At 41.9% G+C, this 15,757-nt stretch overlaps 1 protein-coding gene across 1 annotated transcript; it reads left to right on the top strand.

The window, feature by feature from the left end:
* Positions 1-202: 202 nt before the first annotated feature.
* LOC309797324 (rho-associated protein kinase 1-like) lies at positions 203-5,850 on the top strand. The gene is made up of 2 exons (XM_082645927.1): positions 203-853; positions 931-5,850. The coding sequence occupies exons 1-2, from the start codon at positions 754-756 to the stop codon at positions 4,899-4,901; spliced, it is 4,071 nt and encodes a 1,356-aa protein (XP_082502053.1). The 5' UTR covers positions 203-753; the 3' UTR covers positions 4,902-5,850.
* Positions 5,851-15,757: the final 9,907 nt, after the last annotated feature.

Genomic DNA, 15,757 nt, shown 5'->3' with positions numbered 1-15,757 from the left:
CGGGACCGGACTCTCGTCTCCCTCACTGCCCCCTCTCCAGCCCGTCCTCTCCCAAGTCTCCATCGGGCACCGACCTCGCCCTGCCCCGCCGGACACCGCAGCAGCAGCCCCGGCAGCGCCGGGACAAAATGGGAGACTGAGGCTATCCTGCGGGGACCAGCTCTTGGCTGAGGCGGATCGGTGCGTCGGGCCGGCCCAAGTGGATCCGGGGATGCAGGGCTAGACCGTCTCCAGCGCCTCAGAGAGGAGCGGGCCCGGCCCGGGGCCCGAGCGGCGGCGGCGGCAGCGGCAGCTGGCACAGCTCCGCGCCCGCCCTTCGCTTTCGCCTTTCCTCTTCTCCCTCCCCTGCTGCCCGGAGGAGTCTCCACCCTGCTTCTCTTTCTCTCCTCCCTCCTGCCCATCTCGGGACCGGGAGCCCTCCATGGCGAAGGCGGCCGGGGCCCGCTAGGCTGAAGCACTTCGCCGGAGCGACGAGGCTGGTGGCGACGGCGCTGTCGGCTGTCGTGAGGGGCTGCCGGGTGGGATGCGACTTTGGGCGTCCGAGCGGCTGTGGGTCGCCGTCGCCCCCGGCCCGGGGTCTGGAGAGCGGAGATCCCCTCAGTGAGGGGGAGGAGGGGGAACCGGGCGCACCTGGTGACCCTGGGGTTCCGGCTCCTCCGCCCCGCGGCCGCGAACCCACCGCCGGAGGAAGTTGGTTGAAATTGCTTTCCGCTACTGGTGCTGGTACGAGGGTATTGTCACAGTAGCAGCAACATGTCGACTGGGGACAGTTTTGAGACTCGGTTTGAAAAAATCGACAACCTGCTGCGGGATCCCAAATCAGAAGTGAATTCAGATTGTTTGCTGGTTCAAGGTGGGGGAAGTGGGAACCAATCTGTTACCTACCCAAGACCAAGACCACCCCCACTCCAGGAGAGAGTGGGGTAACAGATGGATTGGATGCTTTGGTATATGATTTGGATTTTCCTGCCTTAAGAAAAAACAAAAATATTGACAACTTTTTAAGCAGATATAAAGACACAATAAATAAAATTAGAGATTTACGAATGAAAGCTGAAGATTATGAAGTAGTGAAGGTGATTGGTAGAGGTGCATTTGGAGAAGTTCAACTGGTAAGGCATAAATCCACTAGGAAGGTATATGCTATGAAGCTTCTCAGCAAATTTGAAATGATTAAGAGATCCGATTCTGCTTTTTTCTGGGAAGAAAGGGACATCATGGCTTTTGCTAACAGTCCTTGGGTTGTTCAGCTATTTTATGCATTCCAAGATGATCGTTATCTCTATATGGTAATGGAATACATGCCTGGTGGAGATCTTGTAAACTTAATGAGCAACTATGATGTGCCTGAAAAATGGGCCCGATTTTATACTGCAGAAGTAGTTCTTGCATTGGATGCAATCCATTCCATGGGTTTTATTCATAGAGATGTGAAGCCTGATAACATGCTGCTGGATAAATCTGGACATTTGAAGTTAGCAGATTTTGGTACTTGTATGAAGATGAATAAGGAAGGTATGGTACGATGTGATACAGCAGTTGGGACACCTGATTACATTTCCCCTGAAGTATTAAAATCTCAAGGTGGTGATGGTTATTATGGACGAGAATGTGACTGGTGGTCAGTTGGGGTATTTTTATATGAAATGCTTGTAGGTGATACACCATTTTATGCAGATTCTCTGGTTGGAACTTACAGTAAGATTATGAACCATAAAAATTCACTTACCTTCCCTGATGATAATGACATATCAAAAGAAGCAAAAAATCTTATTTGTGCCTTCCTTACTGACAGAGAGGTGAGATTAGGGAGGAATGGTGTAGAAGAAATCAAACGACATCTCTTCTTCAAAAATGATCAGTGGGCTTGGGAAACACTCCGAGACACTGTAGCGCCAGTTGTACCTGATTTAAGTAGTGACATTGACACAAGTAACTTTGATGACTTGGAAGAAGATAAAGGAGATGAAGAAACATTCCCTATACCTAAAGCTTTTGTTGGCAATCAACTACCCTTTGTAGGATTTACATATTATAGCAATCGTAGATACTTATCTTCAGCAAATCCTAATGAAAACAGAACTAGCTCTAATGTGGATAAAAGCTTGCAGGAAAATTTGCAAAAAACAATTTATAAGCTGGAAGAACAGTTGCATAATGAAATGCAATTAAAAGATGAAATGGAGCAGAAGTGCAGAACTTCAAACATAAAACTCGACAAGATAATGAAAGAATTGGATGAAGAGGGGAATCAAAGAAGAAACCTAGAATCTACAGTGTCTCAGATTGAGAAGGAGAAAATGTTGCTACAGCACAGAATTAATGAGTACCAAAGAAAAGCAGAACAGGAAAATGAGAAGAGGAGGAATGTAGAAAATGAAGTTTCTACATTAAAGGATCAGTTGGAAGACTTAAAGAAAGTCAGTCAGAATTCACACCTTGCTAATGAGAAGCTGGCACAATTACAAAAGCAGCTAGAAGAAGCCAATGACTTACTTAGGACAGAATCAGACACAGCTGTAAGATTAAGGAAGAGTCACACCGAGATGAGCAAATCAATTACTCAGCTAGAGTCCCTGAATAGAGAATTGCAGGAGAGAAATAGGATTTTGGAGAATTCCAAGTCACAAATGGACAAGGATTATTACCAGCTGCAAGCTGTATTAGAAGCTGAACGAAGAGACAGAGGTCATGATTCTGAGATGATTGGAGACCTACAAGCTCGAATTACATCTTTACAAGAGGAGGTGAAGCATCTCAAACATAATCTTGAAAGAGTGGAAGGAGAAAGAAAAGAGGCTCAAGACATGCTTAATCATTCAGAAAAGGAAAAGAATAACTTAGAAATAGATTTAAACTACAAGCTTAAATCATTACAGCAAAGGTTAGAACAAGAGGTAAATGAACATAAAGTAACCAAAGCTCGTTTAACTGACAAACATCAATCTATTGAAGAGGCCAAGTCTGTTGCAATGTGTGAGATGGAAAAAAAGCTGAAGGAAGAGAGAGAAGCTCGAGAGAAGGCTGAAAATAGGGTTGTTCAGATTGAGAAGCAGTGCTCCATGCTAGATGTTGATCTAAAACAATCTCAGCAGAAGCTAGAGCATTTGACTGAAAATAAAGAAAGGATGGAGGATGAAGTTAAGAATCTGTCCCTGCAACTGGAACAGGAGTCAAATAAACGACTGTTGTTACAAAATGAATTGAAGACCCACGCATTTGAGGCAGACAATTTAAAAGGTTTAGAAAAGCAGATGAAACAGGAAATAAATACTTTATTGGAAGCAAAGAGATTATTAGAGTTTGAATTAGCTCAGCTTACAAAACAATACAGAGGAAATGAAGGACAGATGCGGGAGCTACAAGATCAGCTTGAAGCTGAGCAGTATTTCTCGACACTTTATAAAACCCAGGTAAAGGAACTTAAGGAAGAAATTGAAGAAAAAAACAGAGAAAATTCAAAGAAAATACAGGAACTACAAAGTGAAAAAGAAACTCTTGCTACTCAGTTGGATCTAGCAGAAACAAAAGCCGAGTCTGAGCAGTTGGCTCGAGGGCTTCTGGAAGAACAGTATTTTGAATTGACCCAAGAAAGCAAGAAAGCTGCTTCAAGAAATAGACAAGAGATTACAGATAAAGAGCACACTGTTAGTCGGCTCGAAGAAACGAACAGTATGCTAACCAAAGATATTGAATTATTAAGAAAAGAAAATGAAGAGCTAACTGATAAAATGAGGAAGACAGAGGAAGAATATAAACTGAAGAAGGAGGAGGAGATCAATAATCTTAAGGCTGCCTTTGAAAAGAATATCAATACAGAACGAACCCTTAAAACGCAGGCTGTTAACAAGTTGGCAGAAATAATGAATCGGAAAGACTTTAAAATTGATAGAAAGAAAGCTAATACACAGGATTTGAGAAAGAAGGAAAAGGAAAATCGAAAGCTACAACTTGAACTCAACCAAGAAAGAGAGAAATTCAACCAGATGGTAGTGAAACATCAGAAGGAACTGAATGACATGCAAGCGCAATTGGTAGAAGAATGTACACATAGGAATGAGCTTCAGATGCAGTTGGCTAGCAAAGAGAGTGACATTGAGCAATTGCGTGCGAAACTTTTGGACCTATCAGATTCTACAAGTGTTGCTAGTTTTCCTAGTGCTGATGAAACTGATGGAAACCTACCAGAATCAAGAATTGAAGGTTGGCTTTCAATACCAAATAGAGGAAATATCAAAAGATACGGCTGGAAGAAACAGTACGTTGTGGTAAGCAGCAAAAAAATTTTGTTCTATAATGATGAACAAGATAAGGAACAATCCAATCCATCTATGGTATTGGACATTGATAAATTGTTTCATGTTCGTCCTGTAACCCAAGGAGATGTGTACAGAGCTGAAACTGAAGAAATTCCTAAAATATTCCAGATACTATACGCAAATGAAGGTGAATGTAGAAAAGACGTAGAGATGGAACCAGTACAACAAGCTGAGAAAACTAATTTTCAAAACCACAAAGGTCATGAGTTCATTCCTACCCTCTACCACTTTCCCGCCAACTGTGAGGCCTGTGCCAAACCTCTCTGGCATGTTTTTAAGCCACCCCCTGCCCTGGAATGTCGAAGGTGCCACGTTAAGTGCCACAGAGATCACTTAGATAAGAAAGAGGACTTAATTTCTCCATGTAAAGTAAGTTATGATGTAACATCAGCAAGAGATATGCTGCTACTAGCATGTTCTCAGGATGAACAAAAAAAATGGGTAACTCATTTAGTAAAGAAGATTCCTAAGAATCCACCATCTGGTTTTGTTCGTGCGTCGCCTCGAACACTTTCTACAAGATCCACTGCAAATCAGTCTTTCCGGAAAGTGGTCAAAAATACATCTGGAAAAACTAGTTAACCATGTCACCTAGTGCCTTGTGGAATTGTGTGGGATGCTACCTGATAAACCAGGCATCTTTTACCATGCAGAGCAGACAGGCTGTTCCTTTGACACAAATATCACAGGCTTCAGGGTTAAGATTGCTGTTATTCTGTCCTTGCTTTGGCACAAAAGCACACTGAGGATTGTTTTTTTGTTTTGTTTTGTTTTTTGTTTTTTTATTGCGGGTTTGCCTACAGGTAGATTAGATTAATTATTACTATGTAATGCAAGTACAATTGAGGGAAAGCTTAGCTAGATATATTTTTTTAAAAAGGTGCTGCCTTTTTGAATTTCTAAGAAAACGCCTGTCAATCATGATAGAACACAGTTTTCCTCATAGGAGTGAGAGGAAGAGACTTTCACTTTCAAGTGGAATGGCCATCACTATCAAGATCAGCTCATGGAAGGAGTAAAGAAAATATCTCAAAATGAGACAACTGAAAGTTTTTTTTTAATAACTTCAGTTTTTATGCTCTTGCAAGACTATACAAAACTATTTTAAGAAAGCAGTGACATCACTTGACTTCAGTGCCCTCACTGTAGAATTTAAAAGCCTTACTGTTGATTGCCTGTGGTGGACTTGATGGAAAATAAATATCTTACGTTATGCTTTACAAAATACTGTATGTGTTTCAGCAAGTTTGTAGATTGGGGAATGGGAGAAGGCAAAAAAAAAATTACATTTAATCTATGCATTTTTGCCAAGCCATATTGAGTTATTTTACTACTAGAGACATTAGGAACTAACTGTACAAAAGAACCAAGTTTAAAAGCATTTTGTGGGGTACATCATTTCTGTAATTATATAATATGTTTCTTTGTGGTTTTAAGTGATAAAGACATTAAGTTAACAAACATATAAGAAATGTATGCACTGTTTGAAATGTAAATTATTCTTAGAACACTTTTGATGGGAGTTGCATTGCCCTTTTAGTGCCTTAATTTGAGAGAATTATTTTACTGCCATGACTAAATATAAAAATTTCAAAAAACATTTTCAGAAGGTTATGTGTATTGGGGGTTTTTCATTGATAATTGGCTTAATTTAAAATATTTAGAGGTTTGGTGGACTTTCATAAATTGAGTACAATCTTTGCATCAAACTACCTGCTAAAATAATGAATGACTTCATAAAACTCTGCAAAATATGTAGAAGGTTGCACCAATATAAAAGAAAATTATGGCAATACATCTGTGATGTTTTCCAGTTAACATAGGAATTACCAGATAAATACTGTTAAACTCTTGTTCAATAGCAAGGGTTGATTCATATGGGCAGTATGATTTATTGTTTATTTTTTTAACCAAATACCTCCTCAGTAATTTATAATGGCTTTGCAGTAATGTCTATCAAATAAGAAGCACTGGAAAACTGATTCGTCTCTAGGATGATATGCATGTTTCAAGTGGTATTAAAAGCCGCACTGATGGATATGTAATAATAAACATATCTGTTATTAAAAAAAAAAAAAAAAAAAAAAAAAAAAAAAAAAGATTCTTACTAGTCAGATATATTCCTCTGCAGGAAATATAGGGTTTTGAGTCCCTTTCCCTGAGGAAGGTATAGCTAGGTCTTGTCTATTCCATAGTTGGTTTTGGGAACGGTACCTGTGCTTATATCAAACTCTGGTTTTATGCATCACCCCACCTCTCCTTCCCCCTTTAGGAGGCATGAGAGTGTTTTCTAAATGTGAGACTCTTTTCTCTTTCCTAACTCAGTTCATGTGTAGCAATGTTTACAGGATCTTCATAAGTGATATCTTATGATAAGCTTCTTTTTCTTTGTGACTTATTTCACTTAGAATCATCGTACATGAATCCACTCATTTTGCTGCTACTGGTCTTACGAAATGGATTTCATGGCTGAGGGATATTCCATCGTATCTAAGTACCACAAATTTTTGAAACATTTTTATATTTCCTGGGATATTTAAGGTGTACCCAAATTGAGGTTCTTGTAAGCAGAGCAGCCCTAAATTTTGGGGTGGCTCTGTCTTATTGATTTTCAGTTTTCCCAAGGTATATTCCCTAGACTGCAAGTGCCCTTGTCTCTGTAACTCTGTTGTTTACTTGTTTTAGGGAACACAATGCACACCTCCAGAGAGGCAGTTGGCAATTTACATCATGCCCATCAGCATAACAAGGCTCCCTGTTCTCCAGGACCTGTCTTGCCTTTCTGGTTTTTACCCATTTTGTCGATGTCCCTTTTGACCGGTGGGAAGTGATACTTCTTTTTAGTGCAGATTTGCATTGCCCACTTGCTTGTTTGGCCAAAAAGGGCATATGCGTTTTCTGCTGAATATATTCAGGAGAAAACGCATACCCCCATTTTGGCCAAGTGCATCATTGTCGAAGTTGTGCCCCTCTTTCTGTGCTTTAAAGGCGAATCCAACGTACCTCTTGAAATCTGTTTCCGGCTATTCTGCCTCACTTTCAAGTCCGCCTCGTTGCCTTTCCTCAACAGATTTTTCGAAAATAGTTGTCCTTTATTACTCTGCCTGTTTGAGAATTGCTGTGCCCCAGAGCTCCATTATTTAACTCGTTTTTTGTGAGCTGAACGCAAGTCCAAAATTTTGGTTCAGGACCTATACTGGTACCGGGTGCGTGGCTGAGACTTTGGTTAATACTTCTTCCTCCCGGGAAACAAGAGTGACATGTGCCCGTCCAAATGCCTAAGAGCTACTCTCTCATTGGTTCTCCCTCTTCCGTTTCATCATCTGCCAAATTGGCAACCTGTGTGAAACAGGAGGTTAAAGGGGCTGTCTCTCCAATTTGGGAGATTGATAGTAAAGCAGTTGGAAAGTCAAACCGGAGCACCAGGATAGGGACTATTTGTTGAGTTTTAGAGACCTTTCGTATTCACAGTGTGTCCATTCTCTAGGTTTCCCATACATGTTATAGCTGTAGTAATATTCCCTTCAACGTGGAGAGTTGGGACCCATGGAATGGGTGCCATGCATTGTTGCTTTAAAGCGTCTGCATTTGCTCACCCAATCTCACCAATCCTCTCAGACCCATGTGTCCAGGCTTATGCCATATCCAGCTGTCGTTGTAGATAGGGTCATTCTAGGTTTCATCAGAGACCCTGAAGGAATTGAAAAGACTTTCCCTGTTCTTTTGTTTTGTTTTTGAAATTCCATTTTATAGTGGGTTTGATCTGATTCTCACTGCCATGTTTATGCCAGTCTAGACACACTTAATTCCATTACGGGGACATATCAATACATAGGTTTTAATATTCTTACTGGTAGTATATATCCCTCTGCATGGAATATGGGGAGTTGAGTCCCTTTCACTGAGGAAGGTGTAGGTCTTGTCTATTCCGTATTTGGTTTTTGGAAAGGTACCTGTACTAATATCAAACTCTGGTTTTATGCATCACCCCACCTCTCCTTCCCCCTTAAGCAGGCATAAGCGTGTTTTTTAAATGTGAGTCTCTCTTCTCTTTCCTAACTCAGTTCATGTGTAGCCATGTTTACAGGATCTTCATAAGTGATATCTTATGATAAGTTTCTTTTTCTGTGTGAATTTTTTCACTTAGAATTATCGTACCTGAATCCACTCATTTTGCTGCTACTGGCCTTATGACATTGATTTCATGGCTGAGGGATATTCCATCGTATGTAAGTACCACAGTTTCTTGAACCATTTTTGTCTTTCCTGGGATATTTAAGGTGTACGCAAGTTGAGGTTTTTGTAAGCAGTGCAGCCCTGAATTTTGGTGTCGATCTGTCTTATTTATTTTCAGTTTTCCCAAGGTATATTCCCTAGACTGGAAGTGCCCTTGGCTCTGTAGCTCTGTTGTTTACTTGTTTTAGGGAACACAATGCACACCTCCAGAGAGGCAGTTGGCAATTTACATCCCGCCCATCAGCATAACAAGGCTCCCTGTTCTCCAGGGCCTGTCTTGCCTTTCTGGTTTTTACACTTTTTGCGGATGTCCCTTTTGACCGGTGGGAAGTGATACTTAGTTGTAGTGCTGATTTGCATTGCCCGCTTGCTTGCTTGTCCAAAAAGGGCATATGTGTTTTCTCCTGAATATATTCACGTGAAAACCCATATGCCCTTTATGGCCATTTCCATTATTTTCGAAGTTGTAATGCTTTTCCTGTGTTTAAAGGCGATTCCAATGTACCTCTTGAAATCTGCTTCATGCCATTCTTCCTCATTTTCTCTTCTGCCTCGTGGCTTTCCCTCAACAGATTTTTAGCAGCGAGTAGTCCTTTATAACTCTGCAGGTTAGTGAATTGCTGTGGCCCTGAGCTCCATTTTTCAACTCGCGTTTTTGTGAGCTGACCGCAAATCAAAAGATTTGCTTCTGGACTTACACTGGTTCTGGGGGGCAGGCTGAGACTTTGGTTAATTCCTCTTTGTGACGGGAAATTAGAGAGACATGTGGCCGTCCAAATGCCTACAGCTACTCTCTCATTGTTTTTCTCTCTTCCCTTATATCCTGTGCACAATTTGCCAACTGTGCGAACCAGGAGGTTATAGGGGCTGACTTTCCAAGTTGGGAGATTGATAGTAAAGCAATTGGTATGTCAAACTGGAGTACAAGTAGAGTTTTAGAAACCTTTCACCATCAGATGGTTTCCATTCTCTAGGTTCCCATACACGTTATAACTGTAGTGATATTCCCTTCTACCTGGAGAGTTGGGAACCATGGAATGGGTGGCAGGCATTATTGCTTTAAAGGGTCTGCATTTTTTCACCCAATCTCAACAATCCTCTCAGTCCCAAGTGACCAGCCTTATGCCATATCCAGCTGTCATTGTAGATAGGGTCATTCCAGGTTTCATCAGAACCCCTGAAGGTATTGTGTAAGAATTTTACTGTTTTTATGTTTTGTTTTGAAATTCATTTTTATAGTGTGTTTGAGCTGATTCTCACTGCCATGTTTATGTCATTCTAGACACACTTGGTTCCCTTACGGAGACATATCAATACATAGGTTTTAAAATTCTTACTAGTCAGATATATATCTCTGCGGGGAATAGGGATGTTGAGTTCCGTTCACTGAGGAAGGAGTAGGGCTTGTCTCTTCTGTTTTTGGATTATGGAACGGTACCTGTGCTAATATCAATCTTATGTTTTGTGCATCTCCCCACCTCTCATTCCCCTTAAGCAAGCATTAGATTGTTTTCTAAATCTGAGACTCTGTTCTCTTCCCTAAATCAGTTCATATGTAGCCATGTTTACATTCCCTTCATAAGTGATATCTTATGTCAGAATGCACCATTGCCGTTCTCATAATAATGCTCCATGTCCCCTGTCATCACAATGCACCATGCCCTGGTTATCACAATGCTCCATGTCCCTTGTCATCACAATTCTCCACGTCCTTGTCATCACAATGCTACATGACACTTCTCATCAAAATGTTACATGCTCTTGTCATCACAATTCTCCATCCACTTGACATTGCAATGCTCCATGCACTTGTCATCACAATGCTCCATGCACATGTCATCACAAAGCTCCATGCCTTTGTCATTACAGTGCTCCATGACCCCTGTCATCACAATGCTCCCTGACACCTGTCATCACAATGCTTCATGCCCCATGTCACTACAGTGCTCCATGATGTTCGACATCACAATTACCCAAGGTCATTTCATCACAATGCTCATTGGCCAATATCATCACAATGCTCCATGACCACTGTCATCACAACTCTCCATGACACCTGACAACACAATGATTTGGGACACTTGTCATCACAATATTCCATTCCCTAGTCATCACAATGCTCCATGACACCTGTCATCACAATACTCCATGGACATTTTCAGCCCAATGTTCCATGACCCTTGTCATCACAATACTCCAAGCCATTGTCATCACAATGCTCCATTACCTTTGTCATCAGAATCCTCCATGACACTTGGCATCACAATGCTCCATGCCATTGTCATCACAATGCGCCATTACATATGTCATCACAATTCTCCCTGACAACTGTCTTCACAATACTTCATGACCTGGTCATCACAATGCTCCATGCCCTTGTCATCACAATGCGCCATTCCAACTGTCATCGCAAGAATCCTTGAAACTTATTAGAACAATGCTCCATGCCCTTGTCATCACAATGCTCCATGCCCTTGTTATCACAATGCTCCATGACCCCTGTCATCACAATGCTCCGTGACTCCAGTCATCAAAATGCTTCATGAAATTTGTCATCACAATTGTCCATGTCCTCGTCATCAACAGTCTCTGTGACCTTTTTAACGACAATGCTCCATGAAGTTTTCATCACAATGCTCTTTGACCCTTGACATCACAATGCTCTATGCCTTTCTCAGCACAATGCTCCATGACCTTTGTCATCACAATGCTCCATGCGCTTGTTAGCACAATGCTTCATGACACATGTCATCTCAATGCACCATGCACTTGTCATCACAGTGCTCCACAAACTTCTCATCACCATGCTGCATAAAATTTCTCATCACAATGCTCCATGCACGTCTCATCAAAATGCTCTCTCACCACTGATATCCCAATGCTACATAACTATTGGTCACAATACCCCCTCACCCCTGTCATCACAATGTTCCATGACTCCTGTCATCACAATGATACATGCACTTATAATCACAATGTTCGATGACCCCTGCCATCACAATGTTCCATAACACCTGTCATCAAAATGTTCCATGACACTTTTCATTAAATTGCTCCATGACCCTGTCATCAGTATGCTCCTTGCCCTTCTCATCACAATGCACAACGCCCTTGCCATCAAAATGCTCCATGACATTTGTCATCACAAATATCCATGACCTTTGCCATCACAATGCTCCATGTCATTGTTATCACAATGCTCCATGAACGCTCTCATCACATTGCTCCATGCCCTTGTCTACACAAAGCTCCATGATACATATCTTCAGAATGCTCCATGGCCTTCTCATCACAATGCTCCATGCCCTTGCCATCACAATGCTCCATTTCGCCTGTGAGAACAATGCTCCATGACCCCTGCCATAACAATGTTCCATGGCCTAGTCATCACAAGGTTCCATAACACATGTCATCACAATGATAAAGACCACTGTAATAACAATGCTCCATGCACTTGTCATCACAAAGCTCCATGACGCATGTCATCAGAATGTTCCATGGCCTTCTCCTCACAGTGCTCCATGGCCTTGTCATCAAAATGCTCCATGATTTGTCATCACAAAGCTCCATGACATTTGGCATCACAATGCTCCATGCACTTCTCATCAAAATGCTCTCTCACCACTGATATCACAATGCTACATCACTATTTGTCACAATACTCCCTCACCCCTGTCATCACAATGTTCCAAGACTCCTGTCATCACAATGCTACATGCACTTATCATCACAATGTTCGATGACCCCTGACATCACAATGTTCCATAACACGTGTCATCAAAATATTCCAAGACACTTTTCATCAAATTGCTCCATGACCCTGTCATCCGAATGCTCCCTGCCTTTCTCATCACAATGCACAGCGCCCTTGCTATCAAAATGCTCCATGTCCTTTGTCATCACAAAGATCCATGACCCTTGGCATCACAATGCTCCATGTCATTGTCATCACAATTCTCCATGAACAATCTCATCACATTGCTCCTTGCCCTTGTCTTCACAAAGCTCCATGACACATGTCATCAGAATGCTCCATGGCCTTCTCATCACAATGCTCCATGCCCTTGCCATCACAATGCTCCATTACCCCTGTCATAACAATGCTCCATGACCCCTGCTATCACGGTGTTCCATGGCCTTGTCACCACAAATCTCCATGACTCTTCTCATCACAATGCTCCAAGAACCCTGTAATCACAATGCTCTATGCCCCTTTTTCATCTCAATGATCCATTAACACTGTCATCACAATGCACCATGCCCATCATCATAATGCTTCATGCTATTGTCATCACAATGGAAGCAAAATGCTCCATGACCTCTGTCATAACAATGCTCCAAACCCTTGTGATCACAATATTCAATATCACTTGTCATCAAAATGCCCAATGACGCTCGTCATCACAATTATCCATGGTCTTCTCATCACAATGCTCCATGACCTTTGTCATCACAATGCTCAATACACTTGTCATCAAAACGCTCCCTGACACTTTTTGTCTGTATGCTCCTTGAACCCTGTCATGACAAGGCTCCATGCCTTTTTCATCACAATGATCCATGTTCTTTTCATCACAATGCTCCAATACCCATGTAATCTCAATGCTCCATGCCCTTGTCATCACAAAGCTGAATGACGCATGCCATCAGAATTCTCCTTGTTCTGCTCCTCAGAATGATCCATGCCCTTATCATCACAATGTTCCAAGACCCCTGTAATCACAATGCTCCATGCCCGTGTCATCAAAACCTCCATGATGCATGCCATCAGAATGCTCCATGGCCTTCTCATCACAATGCTCCATTCCCTAGTGATCACAATGCTCCATGCCACTTTTCATCAGAATGCTCCATGAGACTTATCATCACAAGTCTCCATGGTCTTCTCATCACCATGCTCCAGGATCTTGTCATCACCATGCTCCATTCCCTTGTCATCACAATGCTCCATGACACCTGTCATCACTATAATCCATGAACATTTTCAGCCCAATGCTCCACGAGCTACTCATCACAATGCTCCATGGCCAATATCATCACAATGCTCCATGACCACTGACATCACAACACTCCATGACTCCGGAGAACACAATGATCCGGGACTCTTGTCATCACAATGCTCCATTCCCTAGTCATCACAATGCTCCATGACCCCTTTCATCACAACACTCCATGAACATTTTCAGCCCAGTGCTCCAGGACCCTTGTCATCACAATGATCCATACCATTGTCATCCCAATCCTCCATTACAACTGTATTCACAATGCTCCATGACGCTTGTCATCATAGTGCTCCATGACACATGTCATCACAATGCTCCATGCCTTTGTCAGCAAAATGCTACATGAGATTGTCATTACAATATTCTATGCACTTGTCCTCACAATACTCCATTTCCATTGTCATCACAATCCTCCATGAACCTTGGGATCACATTGTTTCTTGCCCTTGTCATCACAATTCTCCATGCTCCTTGAAATCAAAATGATCCATGACCTCTGTCATCACAATGCTCCAAACCCTTGTGATCACAGTGTTCCATAACACTTATCATCACAATGCTCCATGATGCCTGTCATCACAATACTCCTTGCCCTTTTAATCAAAATGATCCATGACCTTTTTCATCACAATTCTCAATACACTTGTCATCACAATGCTCCATGCGCTTGTCATCACAATGCTCCTTAAAATATGTCATCACAATGCTCCATGCACTTCTCATCAAAATGCTCTCTCACCACTGATATCACAATGCTACATCACTATTTATCACAATACTCCATCACTCCTGTCATCACAGTGCTACATGCACTTATCCTCACAATATTCGATGACCCCTGACATCACAATGTTCCATAACAACTGTCATCAAAATGTTCCATGACACTTTTCATCAAATTGCTCCATGAACCGGTCATCAGAATGCTCCCTGCCTTTCTCATCACAATGCACAACGCCCTTGCCATCAAAATGCTCCATGACCTTTGTCCTCAAAAAGATCCATGACCCTTGACATCAAAATGCTCCATGCTCCTTGAAATCAAAATGATCCATGACCTTCGGCATAAAAATGCTCGAAACCCTTGTGATCACAGTATTCCATAACACTTGTCATCACAATGCCCCATGATGCTCGTCATCACAGTTATCCATGGTCTTCTCATCACAATGCTCCATGACCTTCGTCATCACAATGCTCAATACACTTGTCATCAAAATGCTCCCTGACACTTGTTGTCTGTATGCTCCTTGAACCCTTTCATGACAAGTCTCCATGCTTTTTTCATCACAATGATCCATGCCATTTTCATCACAATGCTCCAAGTCCCATATAATAACAATGTTCCATGCCCTTGTCATCACAAAGCTCAATGACGCATGCCATCAGAATGCTCCTTGGTCTTCTCCTCACAATGCTCAATGCCCTTGTCATCACAATGTTCCAAGACCCCTGTAATCAAAATGTTCCATGCCCCTTTACATCAGTATGCTCCATGAGATTTGTCATCAAAAGGCTCCATGGTTTTGTCATCACAATGTTCCAGGACCTTGTCATCACAATGCTTCACGACCTTGTCATGAAAATTTTCAATGGCCCTTGTCATCATAATGCTCCAAGCCCTAACCATCACAATTCTGCATTATATTTGTCATCACAATCCTCCATTACGTTTGGCATCACAATGCTCCATGCCATTGTCATCGCAATGGACCATGACATATGTCATCACAATGCTCCCTGACACCTGTCTTCACAATACTCCATGCCCTTGACATCACAATACTCCATGCCCTTGTCATCACAATGAACCATGTCCACTGTCATCACAATAATCTAGGAAACTTGTCAGACCAATGTTCAATGACCCGGTCATCACAATGCTCCATGCCCTTGTCATCACAATGTTCCATGACACCTGTCATCACAATGCTCCGTGACGCCAGTCATCTCAATGTTTCATAAAGTTTGTCATCACAATGGTCCATGCCCGCGTCATCACAAGGCTCTGTGACGTTTGTAACCACAATGCTCCATGAACTTTTCATCACAATTATCTGTGACCCTTGTCATCACAGTGCTCCATGTCTTTGTCAAAACAATGCTGCATGAACACTGTCATCACAATGTGCCACACGCATTTCATCACAACGGTCCACAACCTTGTCATTGCAATGGTCCAGAAAACTTGTAATCACA

Source organism: Mesoplodon mirus (assembly GCF_964341445.2).
Source record: "Mesoplodon mirus genome assembly, contig: HAP1_SCAFFOLD_232, whole genome shotgun sequence".
NCBI classification, from domain to species: Eukaryota; Metazoa; Chordata; class Mammalia; order Artiodactyla; family Ziphiidae; genus Mesoplodon; species Mesoplodon mirus.
The sequence above is the reverse complement of the archived record's forward strand: the minus strand, read 5'-3'. Positions and strand labels throughout refer to the sequence as shown.